The 19,736-nt window shown below is 39.3% G+C and overlaps 4 protein-coding genes across 7 annotated transcripts; 1 reads left to right on the forward strand and 3 right to left on the reverse strand.

Moving 5' to 3' along the window:
• Positions 1 to 347: 347 nt before the first annotated feature.
• LOC103337859 (NADP-specific glutamate dehydrogenase) lies at positions 348 to 1,595 on the reverse strand. Its single transcript, XM_008241025.3, has one exon. It carries the CDS (start codon positions 1,233 to 1,235, stop codon positions 471 to 473), a length of 765 nt encoding a protein of 254 aa, XP_008239247.3. The 5' UTR covers positions 1,236 to 1,595; the 3' UTR covers positions 348 to 470.
• Positions 1,596 to 4,757: 3,162 nt separating this feature from the next.
• YSL1 (YELLOW STRIPE like 1) lies at positions 4,758 to 8,611 on the forward strand. Of its 3 annotated transcripts, XM_089041693.1 has the most exons (9): positions 4,758 to 4,894; positions 5,150 to 5,409; positions 5,618 to 6,004; positions 6,127 to 6,299; positions 6,421 to 6,515; positions 6,604 to 6,738; positions 6,833 to 7,022; positions 7,222 to 7,336; positions 7,489 to 8,611. In XM_089041693.1, exons 3-9 carry the CDS (start codon positions 5,644 to 5,646, stop codon positions 8,406 to 8,408), a joined length of 1,989 nt encoding a protein of 662 aa, XP_088897819.1. In that variant the 5' UTR covers positions 4,758 to 4,894; positions 5,150 to 5,409; positions 5,618 to 5,643; the 3' UTR covers positions 8,409 to 8,611. The 3 variants fall into 3 exon arrangements, with proteins under 3 accessions (XP_088897819.1, XP_008239220.1, XP_008239221.1); XM_008240998.3 differs by lacking the exon at positions 4,758 to 4,894 and having other exon boundaries at positions 4,930 to 5,409; positions 5,613 to 6,004; XM_008240999.3 differs by lacking the exon at positions 4,758 to 4,894 and having other exon boundaries at positions 5,114 to 5,409.
• A 357-nt stretch (positions 8,612 to 8,968) lies between these two features.
• On the reverse strand, positions 8,969 to 14,039 carry LOC103337834 (Tetratricopeptide repeat (TPR)-like superfamily protein). 2 transcript variants are annotated; one of them, XM_008240997.2, is made up of 14 exons: positions 13,467 to 14,039; positions 12,944 to 13,069; positions 12,654 to 12,723; positions 12,089 to 12,202; positions 11,864 to 11,947; positions 11,361 to 11,411; positions 11,093 to 11,122; positions 10,880 to 10,942; positions 10,680 to 10,745; positions 10,390 to 10,518; positions 10,153 to 10,188; positions 9,737 to 9,856; positions 9,422 to 9,583; positions 8,969 to 9,246 (listed from the first exon to the last, which is right to left on the reverse strand). In XM_008240997.2, exons 1-14 carry the CDS (start codon positions 13,889 to 13,891, stop codon positions 9,136 to 9,138), a joined length of 1,587 nt encoding a protein of 528 aa, XP_008239219.2. In that variant the 5' UTR covers positions 13,892 to 14,039; the 3' UTR covers positions 8,969 to 9,135. The 2 variants fall into 2 exon arrangements, with proteins under 2 accessions (XP_008239219.2, XP_088897820.1); XM_089041694.1 differs by having other exon boundaries at positions 9,422 to 9,586.
• A 1,285-nt stretch (positions 14,040 to 15,324) lies between these two features.
• Positions 15,325 to 19,488, reverse strand: LOC103337836 (Ypt/Rab-GAP domain of gyp1p superfamily protein). The gene is given in 6 exon segments (XM_008241001.2): positions 15,325 to 16,722; positions 16,724 to 16,852; positions 16,952 to 17,005; positions 17,709 to 17,758; positions 17,880 to 18,015; positions 19,012 to 19,488. Coding segments are annotated over 6 exon segments (1,722 nt in total). The 5' UTR covers positions 19,236 to 19,488; the 3' UTR covers positions 15,325 to 15,593.
• Positions 19,489 to 19,736: the final 248 nt, after the last annotated feature.

The following is a 19,736-nucleotide window of genomic DNA, read 5'->3' on the forward strand; positions in this document are numbered from 1 at the left end:
TTTTACGAGTTTAGTTTCATTTCGTTGACCAATCTTTCGTATTATCAATGTTGTCCCCCTAACATTACTCAACCTAAGGTGCCTAGCATGTAGGTACATACCCTAGAGGTAGAGAGGATAGAAAGCATAAAAGTTAGTTTTAGTCATGTCTAAAGATAAGGTCGTCAAGTAGGCACTTGCCAAACACAAAGGGATTGAGGAAAGGATATGGTTTTTTTTTGGTGAAACCCAAGGCAAAAAGTTTATATGATTGAAGCCCAAGACAAACAAGGGATATTGGAATCTTCTAACTAACTTCCCACGATAGAGAAATATAAGCTGTGATGTGATTAGATGAGTTGACCCCATTATCTTAAAAACGAAATTAATTAATTAAATTCATTGAAATACTTCTTTTGGGTCTTTACCATTGAACTCTCAACAACGTGTCAAAATTTCAAGATTTGAAATTACCCAAAAACCCATTGGGCTTAAAATAATCTTCTGCGTCTTAATGTTTTGGCAGAGGCTTTGGAAACAAAGTAGCCCACGCCTAAACACATGACCCAAATACCCACATCGACGGCCCATCTCACTCCTTCCATATCTACCTCCAACTCCTCATCCTCTCCGTCCACGTCACCACCCACCTCCGAATCTCCACCATCCGATCCACATTTACAACAACAGCCGTCCGATTCATAATCCACCTTTCCCTCCTCCGGAATCTCCTCCAGCCGCTTAAACCCGCAGTTCCGGTGCGTTTTTGTTTTTTTAACCACCATGCTCACGCTCTCAATCATCGCCACGTGTCCCTCCACTGCCACGGAGACCTGCGCCTCAGCTATCTCCGTCGCGACGCTCTCGCTCTCCAGCGCGCACTTACACTCCAATTTCCACTCTTGCCCCTCATCTTTCCTGAAAGTTCCCTTCAGCACCTTCTCTTCCCTCAGATAAACCTCGAACCGGATCCCATCGCCGGCCTCGACCCGCTCTCGGGACCCGAATATCACTTCCCCGTCCTTCACCTTGGCATTCACGACCCGGTAGAGAGTGAGGAATGCCGGCGTATCGGGTCGGATCTTTGACCCGTCGATCTCTAGCTCGTTCTCGTTAATCCGAGGAAGAAACGAAAGAGTGAGGGATTCGGGTATCGGTGCCCGGGTATTCAGACCCGAAAACCGCAGAAAGAAAGCCCGAATCTTCAACCGGTCTCTCCTCGGTTGAAATCCGTGGTAGTCAGTCGATCTACACATCTCGTTCTCTGGAGTATTTGACCCAAGTGAGATTCAAGTAAGATTGCATGAAAGGCGTGGGTATTTTATACAGCGGGGGTGATGCGGGTTGGGTTCGGGTTTCCGGGGCAGGCAGCACACGGTTTATGTGATGACGACGTGGGGAAGACGACAAAAAGGCGGCGACCGAGGTTTCTGAGATATTTCTGCGTGCTCGATGTACTGAGGACGAGCGATGGAGGTGATGGTTGACGGCTGTAATGTGTTGATGCGAATAATGATGAGTTGTGAGGGGATTGGATGGTTTGGGAGGTGCATGAATTCAAGACCATTTATATGGTTTTTGTCTTGGTCTGGTTTTGGTTGTATTTTATTTTATACCACTCAATTTGCATTCAAGTTCAACAAGAAGCATTTGGAAACGGTCGAGAGAGTTGTGATACTTTCGGCTCTTCTGGCAACTTGTGACATGTATTATAATTTTTTTTTTTGTGTGGCTCCATTGACCTTTTATTTACTTCTTTATTTTGCATAATTTATCTCTTAATTTCTGAAGGAAAAAAATTTAATAGCTATCGTTCATAAGATTTACTTATCGAACTTTCGGTTTTATTGATGTTCTTCAATAATGGACTCCCATATCTCGGGGAGTGATTGCCACAAACTCGACATGTCTCAATAAAGAGAAACAATACTAATCACAAAGTCAATATGATTACGAATAAACTTGCTAATTTAGTGCCAACAATTGTTAATCTTAGAGTTTTACCTTTACAATCAAGAAAAAGAAACTTTGGATTTGGTTGAGTGTTTGATAAGGAAAAAAGAACAATGTAAGTTTAATACATAGTGACCAAAATTAGTGCATTGTACAAGTTATGCATGTGAATATATATTAATTTGCCAACATGAGTTGACCCTAAGTTGTTTGTTTTTCCTTAAATAAGGTACAAGTGCAGTAAGTTGTTGGCTCATGGCTGGACAGTCTCCCAAAAAATGAGTTGACCCTCAAGTTTAAAGGGACAATTAACAATATCATGGGTGTTCTAAACTTTAGATCCAGCCCAAACTGAATTAATACTCCCATCTCCCAGGCCTATTTTATTTTAGTTAGTGTGTGATGGAAGTACAATAACAGCAACATCATCAGTATTCTAGACCCAATATTATTGCTGCAGCCACACAGTAAAGAGTCAGCACATAGAGAAAGTCAGCAACAGTGGCTTGACATCTGGCAATGTTGTAACTTGACAGCTGTTCCTTTGTTTAGTACTCTGTTTGATGGTTTAAGCAGAGTTGTTTATGATGTTAAGCCCAATGTGTCAGCTTAAACAAAGGTGCAATAATGCCATCATTGAGATTAATTACTGAACTTTCCCCTCACTTTCTTCCAATTTCTCCTAAGCTAAAGGCTATAGTTTAGCATCTTTCTTTATGATATAATAACAGACTATTGACGGGAGTTATGAATCGAGTTTCCACAAAAAATATATGCGGTGATCACTATACAAATGGGTCCTATCCTATGCATATGTTACATGTGAGTGAGAGAGATTCGGGACACTTGGACCGGTGAAATGTCGAGTCTTCTTCATGAATCGTTGGTTTTAGGCTTGGAGTTCATCACTAAGAACATGCTTGTCCTTCTTGTTGTGGTTTTAATCAATTGCAGCCCCACACTCTTCCCTTTTGCTTTCTGAAGCTGGAGAACAAGAAAAATATACCAAAGCCTACCAAGAAGTGTGGTGCACAAAAGCCTGCTCCATGATCTCTATGGTTATAGCAATAGCAATAGCTTGCCTAGCCCAAAATGAAAAAGTGGAGGCAGGGACCATAGCAGCCATTACCCCAAATATTCTGAACCAGTATACTAGAAAAAGTCAAGCTCAAAGTAAAAGGGATGATATATATGTATCTGCTGTTAGTGCCAAAAAGAAAGTTACAGCTTTTGAGTGTGACTGAGTTGCAATCCCATATCTATTTGTTGAATATCACCATAAGATTGCTCAAGGCTCCACTAAAGTCATCGTATCTATGATTACAAAGCCACTTTGGATGAAGATTTCTTCTCCATTTTCTCATTTTAATCAACTATTGCATATGGGTTTTTCAACCCACCTTGAGATCTCAATTGAAAAGTTGTATATATGGTAGGAATATAGTTGCTTTAAAAATATATGGGTTATGTACTGATCAATATCCAAACCAAATAGAACTAACACCTATACACGTCTCCGAGGACTGATTGGTTAGGCTTGCAATGTCCCTCAATTTGGACTTGACCAAAAATGAAGCAAACATATTTGATTATTTAAATAATAATAATAATAATAATAAAAAGGAGTAAACATATTGGATTGGGACCCACAAATAAGTCATAATAAACTTGTATGGTTTTTCTTATACAAATAATATTGAAAGCAGTACATGACTTTAGGTGCACGTGTGATTGTTCTAAACCACTTGAACTACAAGCTCTTTGCGTAAAAAGCTTGTGCTTCTTTACAGCATCTTTCAATTTTTTGTTAGTCAGCTGATCTTTTAACAATTATTGGCAACCTTATAATATTGGGAACTTTTGGGATGACCTCAACAAGTTGATTATATGTACACACATGCATACAAAATCTTGAAAAGAGGCCATGCCTAGTTAGCCCTTCCTCAAAGTTTCAACATGGGTACCCCACCACTGTAAATATTCTATAATTCTATTGGTTATCTTTTGAAGAACAGAACAAAATGTTTCCATGATTTGATGAAGTAGAGATGCTTTCAAAAGCTAGAAATAAAGATTAAGTCGGCAAGCATAATGCATAAGCCAATACTAAGTCGTGTTTATCTAAGCCATTTCGTTTGTTTTTTGGTCGAAGAAAAAGATGGAGAAGAAAGAAATGTATCAAGCCATCATTGAAGCTTAATTAAATAGCCAACCTGAAGTCCGAGGTTTCAATCAGTAGAAGTTTTTTGTCAACTTTTTTCTGGTGCCAAAGGTGTCAAAGCCACGTGCAGGCACAGTGCCATTGCTGAATGTTCCAAAAGCCACAGCTGGGTTGAGTGTGCGTGTGCGGACCTCATGGCCATTGCTTTTTTCCACAGGGATCAAAGAACGCCCGCCCTCCATTCTCATTCGCAGGTCATCCTCCCTGCATTGATTAGCTTCCTCTCAATTTCTTTTCTGATTAGATTTGCATTTGATCATCTGTGTCTTTTACTTAATGAATCAAATTTAATGTTGACAAGTAATTGCTGGATTTGATTTATTGATCAAGCATATAATGAGGACTTTGTTATTCAAAAACGAAGACTACCTTCACATGTTATGTCTACAGAACCCAACAAACCAAGCAAAATGTACAGAGAGTAACACATAAAATATATGTATATATATATATATAAGTCATTTAAACGAGTCATTTGATGTGATTTCCTTATATAAAAAAAGGATACATGGAAGAGAAACCCTATGATTAACAGAGTAATTGTCAAATGCATATAAGGAATCTTCTTGACTTTTATGACCCATCATGCTCAAGAAACATCATCAATGTTTTGTTTTGTTTTTCTTCTGCAGCTATCATTTCCTACTCAATAAGGGGTGTTGCTTGACCCACAAATGTACAACTTACAGATTCCCAATGGTCCAATTTAACCACTTCATTTCATGAAGAGTAAAGGATAAGGTCAGCTAGCAAAGCCAATGCTTGTGAAGTAGGCAATCATATATGTAGTTATAGTTGCGATCAATATTGTAATTCATTGCCCACCTCTATATCAAGCACTTTCTGCCTTCCTAGCACTTCAAAAATCTTATTTATTAGTTGGTACTTTTGCAAGTGGTTGATTTATATATTAAATTAAGACATATCAGATATTTTTACTGTTAGGTGTGGAATTTCCATTGACAAGATGTACTTATGTGCTTTTGGAATTTGAAGGCTAGTGTGGATATATTGAGGAAGAGTATAGCCTGTCTGATATCAGTTGCTGAATTGTGGGCTATATATTCAGGAAGGCAACAAACGCATGCATATTTTCTGGCGGTCCTGTTCACTACAAAGGGTCTAAATTATCAGCTAAACAAAAAGACAAGGACCAACATTTGTCAAGATTTATGTGATTTCTATAGCCAATCCAGTCCCATCATCCATTGCACTAGCTATCTAGAAGGGAAGGATTGAAACAAAAGAGCTCCAAGGTGATTTCATCATGCATTGATTCCTTTTTAACCTTTTTTTTTTTTCTTTCTATGTCTACAACATCTTCATGCTAGAAGTGGCAAGTTATTATTTAGATTTTATCCCATTTTCTCTGTTTGCCTAACAAATAAGCTGACCCCCAAGAAGTGGCAAGTAAATACCTTGCTGGATTCTTACAAAGGACTTGCTGTAATTTGAGTAGTGCAGAGATAGTAAAACTGAAAGCCATCAGCATGGATTTGGAAGCAAGAGAGAAGAAGGAGATTGAGAGAGAGGACGTGGAAGACGAGACAGTAATCGAACCCGAGGAGTTAGCTGGGACAATCCTTCCATGGACACAGCAGATAACGGTACGGGGAATCGTTGCAAGCATAGTGATTGGAATGGTGTACAGTGTGATAGCCATGAAGCTAAACCTCACAACTGGGATTGTTCCTAACCTCAATGTCTCTGCTGCTCTCCTTGCCTTTGTGTTTATCCGGACATGGACAAACCTGCTTCAAAAGGCAGGATTTGAATCAAGACCCTTCACCCGGCAAGAGAATACTATGATACAGACTTGTGCAGTTGCATGTTATAGTCTTGCTATGGGAGGTATTTGGCTTTCACATATTAAACTAAGCTTTGTTATTAGTTCTCTTTTCTTCTTCTTTAAGTTGTTTTAATTTATAATTAATCTTAATCATTATATATCTTTATGCTTTTGGGATACACAGGTGGATTTGCATCCTATCTCTTGGGATTAAACAAGAAGACATACGAGTTGTCTGGGGTGAACACAGAGGGAAACTCTGCATCTGCTGTCAAGGAACCTGGGCTTGTTTGGATGACTGGCTTCCTTTTTCTAGTCTGCTTTGTTGGCCTTTTTGTCTTAATTCCTCTCAGGAAGGTATTTCTATATTGGTCTTTTAGTCTTCAGTTTCTTTTTCAACTTTTTCTCATGTATATGATTTCTTTTGCCTTGAACTTTGAATTAGATTTTTTTTTAAGGGACTTTCCTTCCTTCACAGATCATGATAGTTGACCTGAAATTAACATATCCAAGTGGTTTGGCAACTGCTGTTCTCATCAATGGCTTCCACACTCAGGGAGATAAGATGGCTAAGTAAACATCTTCCACAAGTACTCTTCTTTTTCTTCATAGAAAGACAAGTTAGAATCAAACCTCAACAGAGAATTCTGACCATTTGCAGGAAGCAAGTGCATGGTTTCATGAAGTACTTTTCAGTCAGCTTCTTGTGGGGATTTTTCAAGTGGTTTTACAGTGCCAAAGAAGAATGTGGATTCGCCCAATTCCCCACATTCGGATTGCAAGCTTGGAAACACACGTACGTATCAATGGATTTTCTTCAATCACTCTTTTCCCTTGCTTCTGCTAGCTGTAACTGATCCTCTGCAAATTGTGGCTACTATCGATTGCAGATTCTACTTCGATTTTAGTATGACTTTTGTTGGAGCAGGCATGATATGTTCTCATCTAGTAAACTTGTCCTTGCTTCTTGGATCTGTTCTCTCTTTCGGAGTAATGTGGCCGCTTATTGGCAAGCTTAAAGGACACTGGTTTTCTGAGAGTTTAGATGAATATGACATGAAGAGTTTATATGGTTACAAGGTTTCCCTCAATCCTTTAAATTTTTATCCACTTTGTCCTCGTCTTCACAAAAACTTCCCTATCACCGGTTGTATACAATAAATCATGTCTGTCTCTCTCATCCATGTGATGAGAGAGAGAGAGAGAGAGATGTATGATTGTACACAACCGGTTATCTCATACTCACTGACTCACTGTTTTCCAAAAACCCTTTTTTCAGGTTTTTCTATCGGTTGCTCTAATCCTTGGCGATGGACTTTACAATTTCATCAAGATACTGATTTCAACCATCGTTAACATTCATGACAGAATGAAAAACAAGAATCTCAACTTGGGTAATGAGAGTTGCTTACAATTCCCTTTCACCAAGAATCTTAATATGTTATTTAGTTAACAGTTATTTTTGTGGTTCTCACAGAGACACACTAAAGTTTTTACTAATCACCAACAGTAACTCTAATAGACATATCCACTTCTCTTCCTGCAGCTGTGGATGGCCAGGTGAAGCCAATTGAAGAAAAACAAAATGAAATCTTCCTCAGTGAAAATATTCCCATGTGGGTTGGAGTTGCCGGATACGCTGTCTTCTCCATAATTTCCATAATCGCTATCCCGATGATGTTCCCAGAACTTAAATGGTATTATGTCATTGTAGCCTACATGCTTGCTCCATCTCTTGCATTCTGCAATGCATATGGAGCTGGTCTCACTGATATAAACATGGCCTATAACTACGGAAAAGTTGCCCTCTTTGTGCTAGCAGCATTGACCGGAAAAGAACACGGTGTGGTGGCGGGGCTTGCAGGGTGTGGCCTCATCAAATCAGTTGTTTCTGTGGCTTGTATTCTGATGCAGGATCTCAAGACAGCCCATCTAACTTTCACCTCTCCTAGAGCAATGTTTGTGAGCCAAACCCTTGGCACTGCGTTAGGCTGTGTGACCGCTCCTCTCAGCTTCTTCTTGTTCTACAAGGCATTTGATGTGGGAAACCCACATGGAGAGTTCAAAGCGCCTTATGCATTGATTTACAGAAACATGGCAATTCTAGGTGTTCAAGGCTTCTCGGCGCTGCCTCAGCATTGCCTGCAGCTCTGTTACGGCTTCTTTGCTTTCGCGGTGATAGTTAACCTGGTTCGAGATTTTTCACCCAAGATTGGAAAATATATGCCACTTCCCATGGTCATGGGTGTGCCATTTCTAGTTGGGGCATACTTTGCCATTGATATGTGTATCGGAAGTCTGATCGTTTTCACATGGCACAAGCTTGACAGCAAGAAGGCTGTGCTGATGGTTCCAGCAGTTGCTTCCGGATTAATTTGTGGGGAAGGGCTGTGGACTCTCCCAGCTTCAGTTCTTGCTCTGGCCAAAGTAAAACCACCCATGTGCATGAAATTTTTGGGTTCCTAGTTTGAAGGGATTTACAAATGTGGTCAATGAGAAATGGGTAGCAACATTGAAAAGGGCACTTCACAGGGATAGATAGTTTGATTCTGAAAAATGTGACAGGATGTTATTTAGTACCAGGAAAATGGCAAGAAGTTGTATCCCTAAACAATAAAAAATTTCACCTTGTCCCCATCCCACTTTGGTGGGTGATTGACCACCACTTAGCAATATTCCTCTACATTTTTACTTTTGTTGAATGGGTATAGTGGCTCAAAGCCTCATACGAATTGGTGCGATATTTGTGATAAAACGAAAAAACTCTTCCTGGAAACGCCTTCTTGTCTTTGAGAAAGCCTTCAGTAGGGCATATTGTATACCCTTCTAGGTGTGCGAGGAAGCACATACGTTTGCTATGCCGGTGACACTCGTGATAATCGGCTCTCTTTCATACGAAAAGCAGCCAGATCCAGCTCAATGCGAATGGCGATGAGATGCAGACATCAAAAGAGAGATAAAAAGAGTTGACTGTATGTAAATGCCGGTTTTCCTTTTAGCTTTCTAGAGATAGAAAGAACAACCAATTGAGTAAAATAATCTGACCATTCAGAGAAAAAATGTATTGAACGTATCCAAATTTTATAATATACAGATTTTATTTGAAGAAGTCATCCTCGATACAAAAATTATACATCACTCAAAACAAAATCATGGAACTGGTGATACATTTTTTTAAAAATTAAATAAAAAATCAGCCTGTTGTAATACCTGCCAGAACCTCACTCTTACCCCGTACATAGATTGTGTAAACTAAACGGATTGCATCGAGCCATCCGTCAAGGAACTCCCACGAATCAGCAACCTGGAGGTTGAACATTCACATTAGAATGGGTTTTTAATATAAAAAGGCAATGTTTTCTGCGCACTTTTTATGCACTTTGACAGAATGCCAATACAATTTTAATGATTTGTTGACATCTTCTAATCATCATTCTACTCATATAAAGGATTTCTCTGTATCAAAAGGTGTTCCTTACCAGATAGACAGGTCCATGAATTGTATCAATGCAGAGGCCTGCACCAGGTGGTAAAGTCAGATCACCACATGATGAAACAGAAACGATATCTGGAACGTCAACTTTTATAGCTGCTTCTCCTGATCTGCCAGAGACGCTTTGTTTTTGCTCACCTTTGTTAACCTGCTGAATGGAAGTAAATAAATAAAAAGAACACATATAATTACAAATAGATAAAGAATATACCTGAAGTAAAATGTACATCTAATTCTGAGATTCACTGTGCACACTTCATATTTCTTTACTTAATACAATAAAAAACTGATAAAGAATTACCTGTTGAAGCCCTTCATTATTCAGAACAAATTGTGATCGTTTCCAATCACTATGAGGTGCAATTGATTTCCCCACTGGAGGTGCAGTAAGATATCCAACTTTGAGATAAGGTAAAGGAAGCTGTAAAGATTGAGTTCTATTAGAACATATACCCAACCAAATAAAAAATAAGGCAAGAACTAAATGACATCAAAGTACGACCACTGAGAGCTATGGGACTGAATGACTAGCTTAAATCTCACGTGCATCATCCCCAGCCAAAGGTGAGGTCCAAAATGAGTATGCACATCATGCATAATTCCATAATAAGGACCATTTCTCATGGAGAACAGCTAGACACCAATCTCATAATTGACCAAAAAATATTTATCCAAAAGCCTAGAGAGTTTATGGCAGAAATTGGTATTAGTACTTACCATGGATCGCACCAGCCGCAAGGCACTACTGTAAACCTGTAAGTAATTAATCACAAAAACTTAGCATGAACAATCAAAGTTCACATCCTTAAACATCAAGGGGAAAATAAAATTAAGCAAATCCCGTCTCTCTAACTTAAGTGCTGTTGTTTTCTCCTTCTATGGTATAATTGGGTATTCTATTTTGAGAAAATATCAAATGAAGTTGACTAAGAAAGAAAACCATAGGATCCTTACATTGTAATTTGGTTTCAAAGCATGTGCAGCTGCAATGTAGATAGCAGATTGACTGTACAACTCATTTGGTGAAACTTCTTTGGGATTGCCAGATCCCCCAGTTCTTAGTGTGTCCTCTGCTAATCCATACTGAAAGTAGGAAGAAGAAAAGTTTTGATGATTCAAGTTACATGGGATTATTAGATAAAAGAACTAGTGATCTCTTGTTACCCGGTATAGAGGAAACTGATCCTTTTAATTTATGGAGTATTGCATTATCCTAAATTATTAAGGATGAGAAACAAACTAACCAATACAGTTCCAAGGTTGTAAATTGCTCGATGAAAATCAAACTGCAACTGAATAGCAGCGCGGAACTGCAACAGAGGAAAGTGAAAATTAAGTCATGGCAGTATAAATGAGGAACTTACACTTCAGACATGAAAATAATTTTCTGGTTTTCCCACCAAATTCAACCAATCATTCTGATGTCTCCAAACAACCATAATACCTTACTAATTGCAGTTCTTACAATTGTTTGCTTTTCTCGTGCAGGAACAATAGCGCTGAGTTCCTAAATTGCATAATCAAAGAAGAAAAAAGTCAAACTGGAGTTCGTAACATAGAACATAAATACATGCTGAGCAAGGGGAAAATTCAACAAGATTTTCTTTCTTCTAAAAGAAGCTAAATTAAAAGCCAATACTAATGCAACTTAAGATACCTGCAGAGCAAGTCCCCAGTTGTTAAGTGCCTGAAAGATATAACATGGAGTTAGTACAAAGAAACAAGAGGCAAACAAGTACATTGTGTTCCTTTCATCTGGCCAGAAGGACTTCATAACTCTCTCCCTCTCTCTGGAAGCGGGTTTAAAGTCAATGGCAATAAGACGAACAGTCATATAAGAGGAAAAAACTGTACAAGAAGTTGGTTTTCTCAGAATATCATAAGAAATTGGAAAAGGCCTAATACAACAATTTCTTGAGTCAAACCTGGGGACTGTTCCAGTTGAGCAAGACAGCTTTTTCATAATTTTTTGTAGCCTGCAAATCAAATTAAGAGATGGTAAAAATCACTTCACCCTTTTGACATTATGTTTTCTTACAGAAAAAAAGAACTCATGTTGGTTATGATTTGAAGGGAAATGAGAACTATTCCAAAGTGATGCCAGCACAGCACCGCCATATCTGACGAGAAACAAAATTGCTTTAAGTAACAGACTCCTAAGTTCCTAATTTCCTAAAGCTCATAAAGATCGCCTAGTCCTTAAGTCCAAACGTTACAACAAAATGAGGCAGATAAAAAGTAGCAGATTATTCATATTAAATGCTATTCACTTTTGAATATTAGAGTCATATCCAGCTTCCAAGTGTTAGAATCCAGTTGCCAAGTCTCAGTGTTGCCACAACAGCGGCAGAAGAAACTAACAAGAGCAGAACCTTTTCTAAGACTCTGTATATCTTGCAAGGCTGAAGTACTGAAGTTGTAATCTAACCTGCTTCCATAGTTCTTCAGCTTCCTTTGTACGACCACGCATTTTTGCCCGATCAGAGATAGCAATAGCCCAATTATAGAAAGCCTGGCAAGTAATGATAACAAATTATTTTCACACAAGTGATATAATTAATAAGAAATTATCAAGTAATGATAGCACTTTTGAGATCACTAATTTCACTAGCCATCTAATGAGATTATATTGACAAAGGATATGCAAACATACATCATGAAGTGTAGGGCATAGATGAGTTGCCTCATCGTATTTTTTGCAAGCCTCCTCAAGCAAAGCATCTTTAGAAGGAGAAGTAGAATCTGGACTAACATTATCTGCACTTTCCTGCATTCCAAACGAGGATTGATTAACAGAGTAATTCGCACTGATGCAATTCAGAGGAAGACAAAATGTGCTTAAAAATAAGAATTTCAATTGAAACTTCCTGTTATGAAATCATTTATAGAGAAACTGAAACATCTAAGCATACATTATTGGAGGAGAGAGTCAACATATGTAAGGTAAATTTAGCCTTTTTCATTCCAAACATATGACCCAGTCAGAAAATGTTGACTAATGTAGAATGAGTGATGTTAACCACATATAGCAGTAGACAGAGTTTCAATGAGCATATTGTTCTTACTATCATTTGCCTCCAACCCTTATAAAATAACATGATTTTCACAACTCTCTTGCTAATAAATAATTAAAAACAAAGAAAGCCATCTGGTTGAAATTTAATTATCAAAACAATAACTAAATCCAACCAGGAATCAAACAAGACAGTATCTCAAACCTGAAGAACCAGTGCCCAATTGTATAGCGCATCATAATCATCTGGATTTCTCTCTATTGCACTAGCATACCTACACAATTTACATACAAAAAAGAATTTCAGGAAATCAGCACTCCAGGAAAACAACCTGTGGTTGCAAGCATCGCATAGTTCCATAAAATATAAAATAAAAAGGAAGTGTGATCGTGCACATAGCAAACAACTCAAGCTTTGTTTTGGTAGTAAATTATAAAATTATACTATTACCTACCAAGCTGACAAGTAAGAAGAAAAGATAAAGAAGACAGTACCTCTTTGCAGCAAAAGTAAGAACCCGTTGGCGAGACCGACCATCATCATCGCCACCAGTGACGCTATTGATCAACTCCATTGCAGCATTGTTCTGCTCTGAGTGCTGTTCCTGTGGGCTTTCTTCACTGATACAATTCAAACCCACAAATTGGTGGCAAATAAGTTGTAAATAAATTATTAACAAAGTATTAAGGTTATCCACTACACTGACCATATAAAATTTACATTTTTGCCTCCCCAACCACAAATTTCATTCATAATAGTTTGATATAAGACTAAAACTGAAAAAATTTAGTCAAAAACAGTTACATGCTAATCAACCATAACCAATTTGAAGTGAAACTTCTATCATTCTTTGTCTGAATTTCCGTCTTAGAAAACCCGAAAGCAGGTATTGCAGGCAAATATTACGAATTGGAGCAATTGTCTACATATAACCGAAATTCAAGCATAAAAAACAGAACTTTGCCCAATTGCACGACTAAAAGAAATGCAGAAACAATAAAATGAAAGAATGCAAACCTGTAACTGTATGGGGAGCTAGAATCATTAGCGACGTCGTTCGATTGGTCATTTTTCAAGCCACCGAGCAACTCTCTCATTGTGAATGTACGGCTTCCTTCGTCCTTTTTCAGCTCTGGATGCGCACTTGCTTGGTTATTCGATTGGATCGCGGCTTCTACGACTTCCTCCACCTTCGGATCCGCACCAGCGGTTACCACTGCTTCTGGTTCAGGTTGGAGTTCCGGTTTAGCTTCGGGCTCTGGAACTGGCTCGGGTTTAGCTTTGGGCTCTGGCACTGGCTCGGGTTTAGCTTCGGGCTCTGGCACGGGTTCTGTTTTAGCTTCAGGCTGTGCCACTGGTTCTGATTCGGATTCGGGTGGATTTGTCGTCGGGTCCGGTTCGAGTCCGTTCTGGGACTGGGGTTCTTCCGGCGCCGTGGACATTGTGAGAGATCGGACGAGCGATGAGATTTCTAAGATTGATCCGACTGCGAACACACAGAAAGGTCGTAGAGAGATGAGATCCGGTTGTTTCAAAGACGAAGACTGAGGGAAGCTAAAAAAAAATATCAAAATTACGCAGCTCTACGGATTAAGGAGGGATTAAATAAATAAAGTAACCAAGTCATAAACGTACTTTTACTGCCAATTCATTAACACAGTAAAAAATGTATGGGTAAGTTGGGAACATATTAGCAGGAGCAGCTTTTACAAAAGAAATTACCGTTTATATATTTTTTCTTTACTCGTAAAAAATACGAATAATCCTGAGATTTTAATCCTAGCTGTCCACTATAAATCTTGCGGCCAGGATTTGCTTTCCTTTATATTTTTAAAAGTAAAGTACTATACGACATCGTTTATGCTTAAAAATCCTCCTCTTTCTTTCCAATCCAATGATAGCTGGAAAAACTTGCAGTAATTTTCAAATGCCATCAAGTCCATGAAAAAAAAGCATAAGTAGTAGATTGACCATTATGAAACTGGGGCAAAATGGCAATTAATCCTTTCATAAAATATTTCTTTTACTCAAAAAAAGTAATAACTTTACAGAAGAAAATAAATCAGACGAAGTAATAAAATTCTGAAAAACTGTCAATCTTTATCCCAGTAATTATTTCCATTGGTACAATTATAATGAGCAGATATTGGCTTAGTCAAATTGGCTAGATTCGTATTCCTAGCTTTTCCCGGTTTAGTTTTTGGCCCAGCATTCCGAGATAAATATCCAATCGAACAAGTTGGTCCGTGTAACTACGCAGCTCTGTGCGTTTGCAGCTCCATATACTAATCTTCTCCTTGTTTTTATGAGACCATATACTAAGCTTTGATAACTTGAAAACAAGCCTTCTTGTTGTTAATATCTGCTGGATAGGTTCTGTTGATAAACGGTCTAGTCTGTATTTGAGTTTTTTGGGAGGGGCTTAAAATTGAAAAGAATCCACCTGCCCATCGCAACATTTAACAACATCGTCCAGCGCAACAAGCAGTCCTCCAACTCCGACTGACGCCACTGTCATGAATGATCCCTCACAACACAAGAAGCAGAAAACAATATATATACACTCCCACTCTTTCAATCTAGACTAGTAAAAGCAACCTTGTTAGCGATGAGTGTTGTGCTAAAGTTGGAAATATAAATACTATCCCAAATCAAATCCTATTGATACTCGAAATTATAAATATTATACGTCAGAAATCATTTATTTAGTTTCAAAACGTAGATCGATTTTCAAAATATCGTAAATTGAGACACGTTACACTTGACTCACTTCCTTGAAAGTTTCCTTCCAATGGCAAAAAGAAAAAAAAGGAAGTGAAAGAACCAATATCATCCCACTCAAAAGTGGAAAATTCGTTTATGAATGGGAGTGAGATTGATCTGAATTACTAATTCTGCATTGCTGTGCCACAGTCACTCTGCAGAAGCGCAGAGTGCGGGCAATACATTTATATATAAAAATCCCATAATTTTACTCCCAATACATAAAGTGCCTATCAGATGCTTGTTTCAAGCAGCGTGAACATGACCTCAAGATCCTTGCTTTTGAAGGGATCCTCAGCGGGTGCAACATCAAATTAAAAATAATTAAAAAGGAAAAGAAAGAAAGAAAAAACCAAAGCCTACCATTAGCATTGGGTGTTTCTAAATCTTGTCATGAAGGTTCACCACCAAGTCATGGGCATCATCCAAAAGTTTCCAAACATCCAGACGGCCGGCCATGCTATTGCACTCCCTCATGATCTCTTCCATGCTGCTGTACTTCTCTATTATTAGCTTCCTTCTTTGTAGCACACAGGCCGCTATTGCGTAGAGCAAGAGATCATCAGTAGGAGGGGCTCTTAGTCTCATCCTCCCCCCAGCAGACTTGGCGATCCCCGCTCTGATTGCAGCCTGGTCTGCCCACATTACCTCCCAGAGGCAAAGAGTGTCCTCAAAGCTCAACTCCCTCCTGAAGAGAACCACCACCATTCTGTACACAAAAAAGCAATCCTCCGCTTGAAGCTTCTCCAGGTGTCTGTAGAGAGGAACATCTTTGCACTTGATAATCTTGGAAACAAGGCCAAGCTGCCTTCGGATTCCAGCCTCATCCAGCCGGAAATTATGCCGTGCCTTTTTCATAAAACCCACAAAGCACCAGAAGGCTTCATGGTCCTCTTCCATCACTGAGATGATTGGAGTAAGTAGATCACTCATACCCTGGCAGTAACCAATCTCGGGATCATACACCGCATATGCTTCCAGGATTGCAACCAGGCGAGAAGCGTGAAAAATCCTGCATGGCTCCAAGTGATCGTAATCCTTCAGCCCGACACTCTCAGCTAGTCTTTGTGCCTTGATCTCTGATACATCAGCCTGTGATGGTGAATAAATGATCCATTCATCATTTGCACGCACAGCATCAAGGCGGATGATCCTCTGCCATGTGGCAAAATCTTCTGCTGTGTGGGATTTGGACTTGTTTTCTATAATGGAGGGAGAGGAGCTCTCCTTAGCACTCTCATCAACATAATTTTCTCCAGTTACTTCAGTGGCGAGTAATGGTCGAGTGATATCAGCGTCTTCAGAGGAATCAGAATCAGTTGATTCTGTCTCGCCGCCAGCACAGGCATCTTCACAGGTGACCCCACTCTTCTCATCATCTCCTTCACATGATTTAGAAGACTGAACTCCTTGATGGCCAACTGGCTTATCAGGATCCTTGGCCAACTGGTTTCCTCCCTCAGTTGAAATGGACTCCCTGGCACTTGCAACATCCCCTTGGCCAGAAGGAATCTAAAACTTGACTGAAATCCCCACTGCTCTCGGTGCTACTGTTTCCAGAAGCTTCGTTCAACTTAAAGCTCTTATCACTGTGTGTTAAAATTCTCCGGCACTGTTTCCGCAAGTTCTCGTATTCTTTTCTGTGTTGCAAATGAATAAAAGAATGTAAGAGAGAGAGAGAGAGCGAGAGAATCACCAATGCATATGTATGGGAAGAGGCCAAAGAACTGAATGAATACCTTTTCTCATTTTTAACAGATTCTCTTTCTTCCATGGAACTGTTCACGTTATAGCTGTTGATAAAGAGCAAATGAATGTCAAACTAGCCAGCACCATAATCCACAGGCAAACATTTCCAGCAGCCAAAGAAAAAAGCTTTTATAATGTCATTTTCTTGAGAGACTACAAGGCAATAGAGGTGAGGCTCCACTATCATTTATGCAAAAAACTGGAATCAAAGGTCTGAAATATGGCTACACTTCCAGACAGCAGACTAAACTAGATAAATAATGGAAAAAAACTACAAAAAGAAATCCTCATCATAACTTAACACCGTGCACTTACATGCAGATTGCTATGATAATTGAATTTAATAAATACTGGAACTTAAACATAAACATAGGTATTTCAACAGTACCTCGCGTACCAAATCATAGCCACTTGATAAACACAGAAAATGCACAATGAAACCAGAGAAAAAATCAACTGTGATGATGGTTCTATTCTATGTGCATGTAATCTAACTCAGAAAATACAAGACAGGGACACACCAGAAAAGACAAAGTATAACTGGGTGATAGATGAGAAGTTCATCATAATTCACAACAAACACCTGCAAGGGTGCATGGAACCAAGCATTCCCCAGGACCAGGCAAACTAATATTCGATATTGGAAGAAGTTCTCAAAAGATTTCTAAATCTCACACTGACAAATTTATATATAGCATACACAACTTGAAACATTAATGCAATGACATAAAAATAAAAAAAACTTACACTCCAAGAAGAAATGGCCACACTTCAGCTCGGATTCTTGGATCAACACCCTGCATCAGAAAGGAAGTGATTAATATCAAACAGCTGTTGCACATACATTAATAACAAGGAGAAACACCTAAAAATTACACAGAAAATAGAAAGTAGGTCTGACAAAAGTCAATAACATACTCCACTGCGAACTTTCTTCAAAAACTTGAGACCACCATCAGTGAGTTTCCCATCAGGTGTAAAAAAACTTTTCCATTGTTTGGGTAGAAGGGCATGTTTTTTTCTCCTACGGGACCAAGGTGATTTAAGACTACCCCTGAAAAAAGAATGAAAAAAAAGTGATTACATTTCATATGAGGAAAAAGCATAATTAAAACGAACGTATCTAATAATCCAAAGTGGTATATAAATGACAAACGAAGATATTAGGAAAGAACAATGTGCAATTCATCAGTACAAATAAGGTCCACTAGGAAGGCATGAAGAACAATATTGCCACCAAAAAAGAAAGAATAATTTTGATGGACAGTTTAAGGTTTATGACTAAACAGGAAACCCATTATGAAGCACTGTTTTTATGAATCAGAGACCTCTAAAATTGTGACACACTAATGCCTAATTGAACCCAATTTCATATCCAGAAGTCCTTAACTAATGCATGGTACAAAAGGCACAATTCAATCCGACCAATATAGAATAGCAACGAAGCAAATATCTGAATCTGAATCCCACAGAGAGAGTAGTACAAGAAGACCGACTGAGGAATAAATAGCTGAACATGACATTTTTGGACACAAACGAATCAATTGGATACTTTCAGATCGGATCCAGGAGCACATTTCCAAATTAAAAAGATTAAACTCCGTTTGGGTGCTTAGTAAATGTGAAAACGAAACCATAAAAAATCCCAGCTTTTTTGCCTATTCATACGATTTCTAAGTAACCAAATAGAGTGTATGGGACCAAATTTAAGGGGCAGAGATAGGGGGAAGAGGAGGAACAGTGAAAACTCACCGATCAGTGGAAACTGGAAAGGAAGACGAGGAAGCAACGACTAACAAAATCGATCGCAAATGAATCCACGACGACGATGACGGTGAAGATGTGGAATTTGACGACGGTGGAGATGAATTAGAGGAAGTGTGACTCCGCCGTAGGGCTCTCATTAAGGGTTTCTGATGCGTAATCATCTATGTGTGTAATGTCTACCTATCAACCTATCTAGCTAGCGAAGAATCTAGGGTTTTCCTCTCACAACAAATTAGGGATTTCGATTCAGTTTTTTGGGGGAATTTGTGTTTGTTTTCTTTACCTACGAGAGTAGACGACTGTCGCGGCCAAGGCGATACCGGCCATGGCCGTGACGGCGACGGCTAAGCCGACATTGGGGGGAGCAGTCCAAGACCAGAAGCCGCTTCCGCCACCGACGCTGGCGCCGATGAGCGAACCGCTTCTCCCACCGCCGCCGCCGCCGCCGGTGCTAGCCTCCGCGAACACGATCCATTTCCAACCATCGGCTCCACCGCCGAAGAGCATCAATGAGGAAACGTACAGGGAAATCCGACGAGCCCCTTCTCTGATTGCGATTGTTGCTGTTTGGTGTTAGGGTCCTTCGTATAGGGCCAATTCGCTATAGAGCTAATTCACCATTACCAAACTGAAACCCTTCGCAGTCTCTCTCTCTCCCTCTCTCTCCTCCTCGGTTTCTCTCTCCAACTACCTTTGGCTTTCTCTTTTTAGAGCTTTCGCTCTCTTTCCATGAAAGGCAGAAATTATAAAAAATAAAAATGAAAACCATTATTTTATTTGCGATATTATATCCATATATCTCTCTCTAGTCTCTTATCTGCGTATGCGAATCTCGCTCTTTCTCTCTCTAGCTCTGAAGAGAAAGTGGGACTGTGGAAAAGTAGATCGAAGACTTGGAGGATCGGACTGGGAGCTCTCACTACAATGGCGGGGACACTTGGGATGGGTCCGGCCCAATTTGGCCCAACTTCACTCTTTTTCAATATTACAGTGTTTTTTGACACCAGA

The sequence above is a fragment of the Prunus mume genome, linkage group LG7, assembly GCF_029339155.1.
Source record: "Prunus mume cultivar Tortuosa linkage group LG7, ASM2933915v1, whole genome shotgun sequence".
Lineage (NCBI taxonomy): Eukaryota > Viridiplantae > Streptophyta > Magnoliopsida > Rosales > Rosaceae > Prunus > Prunus mume.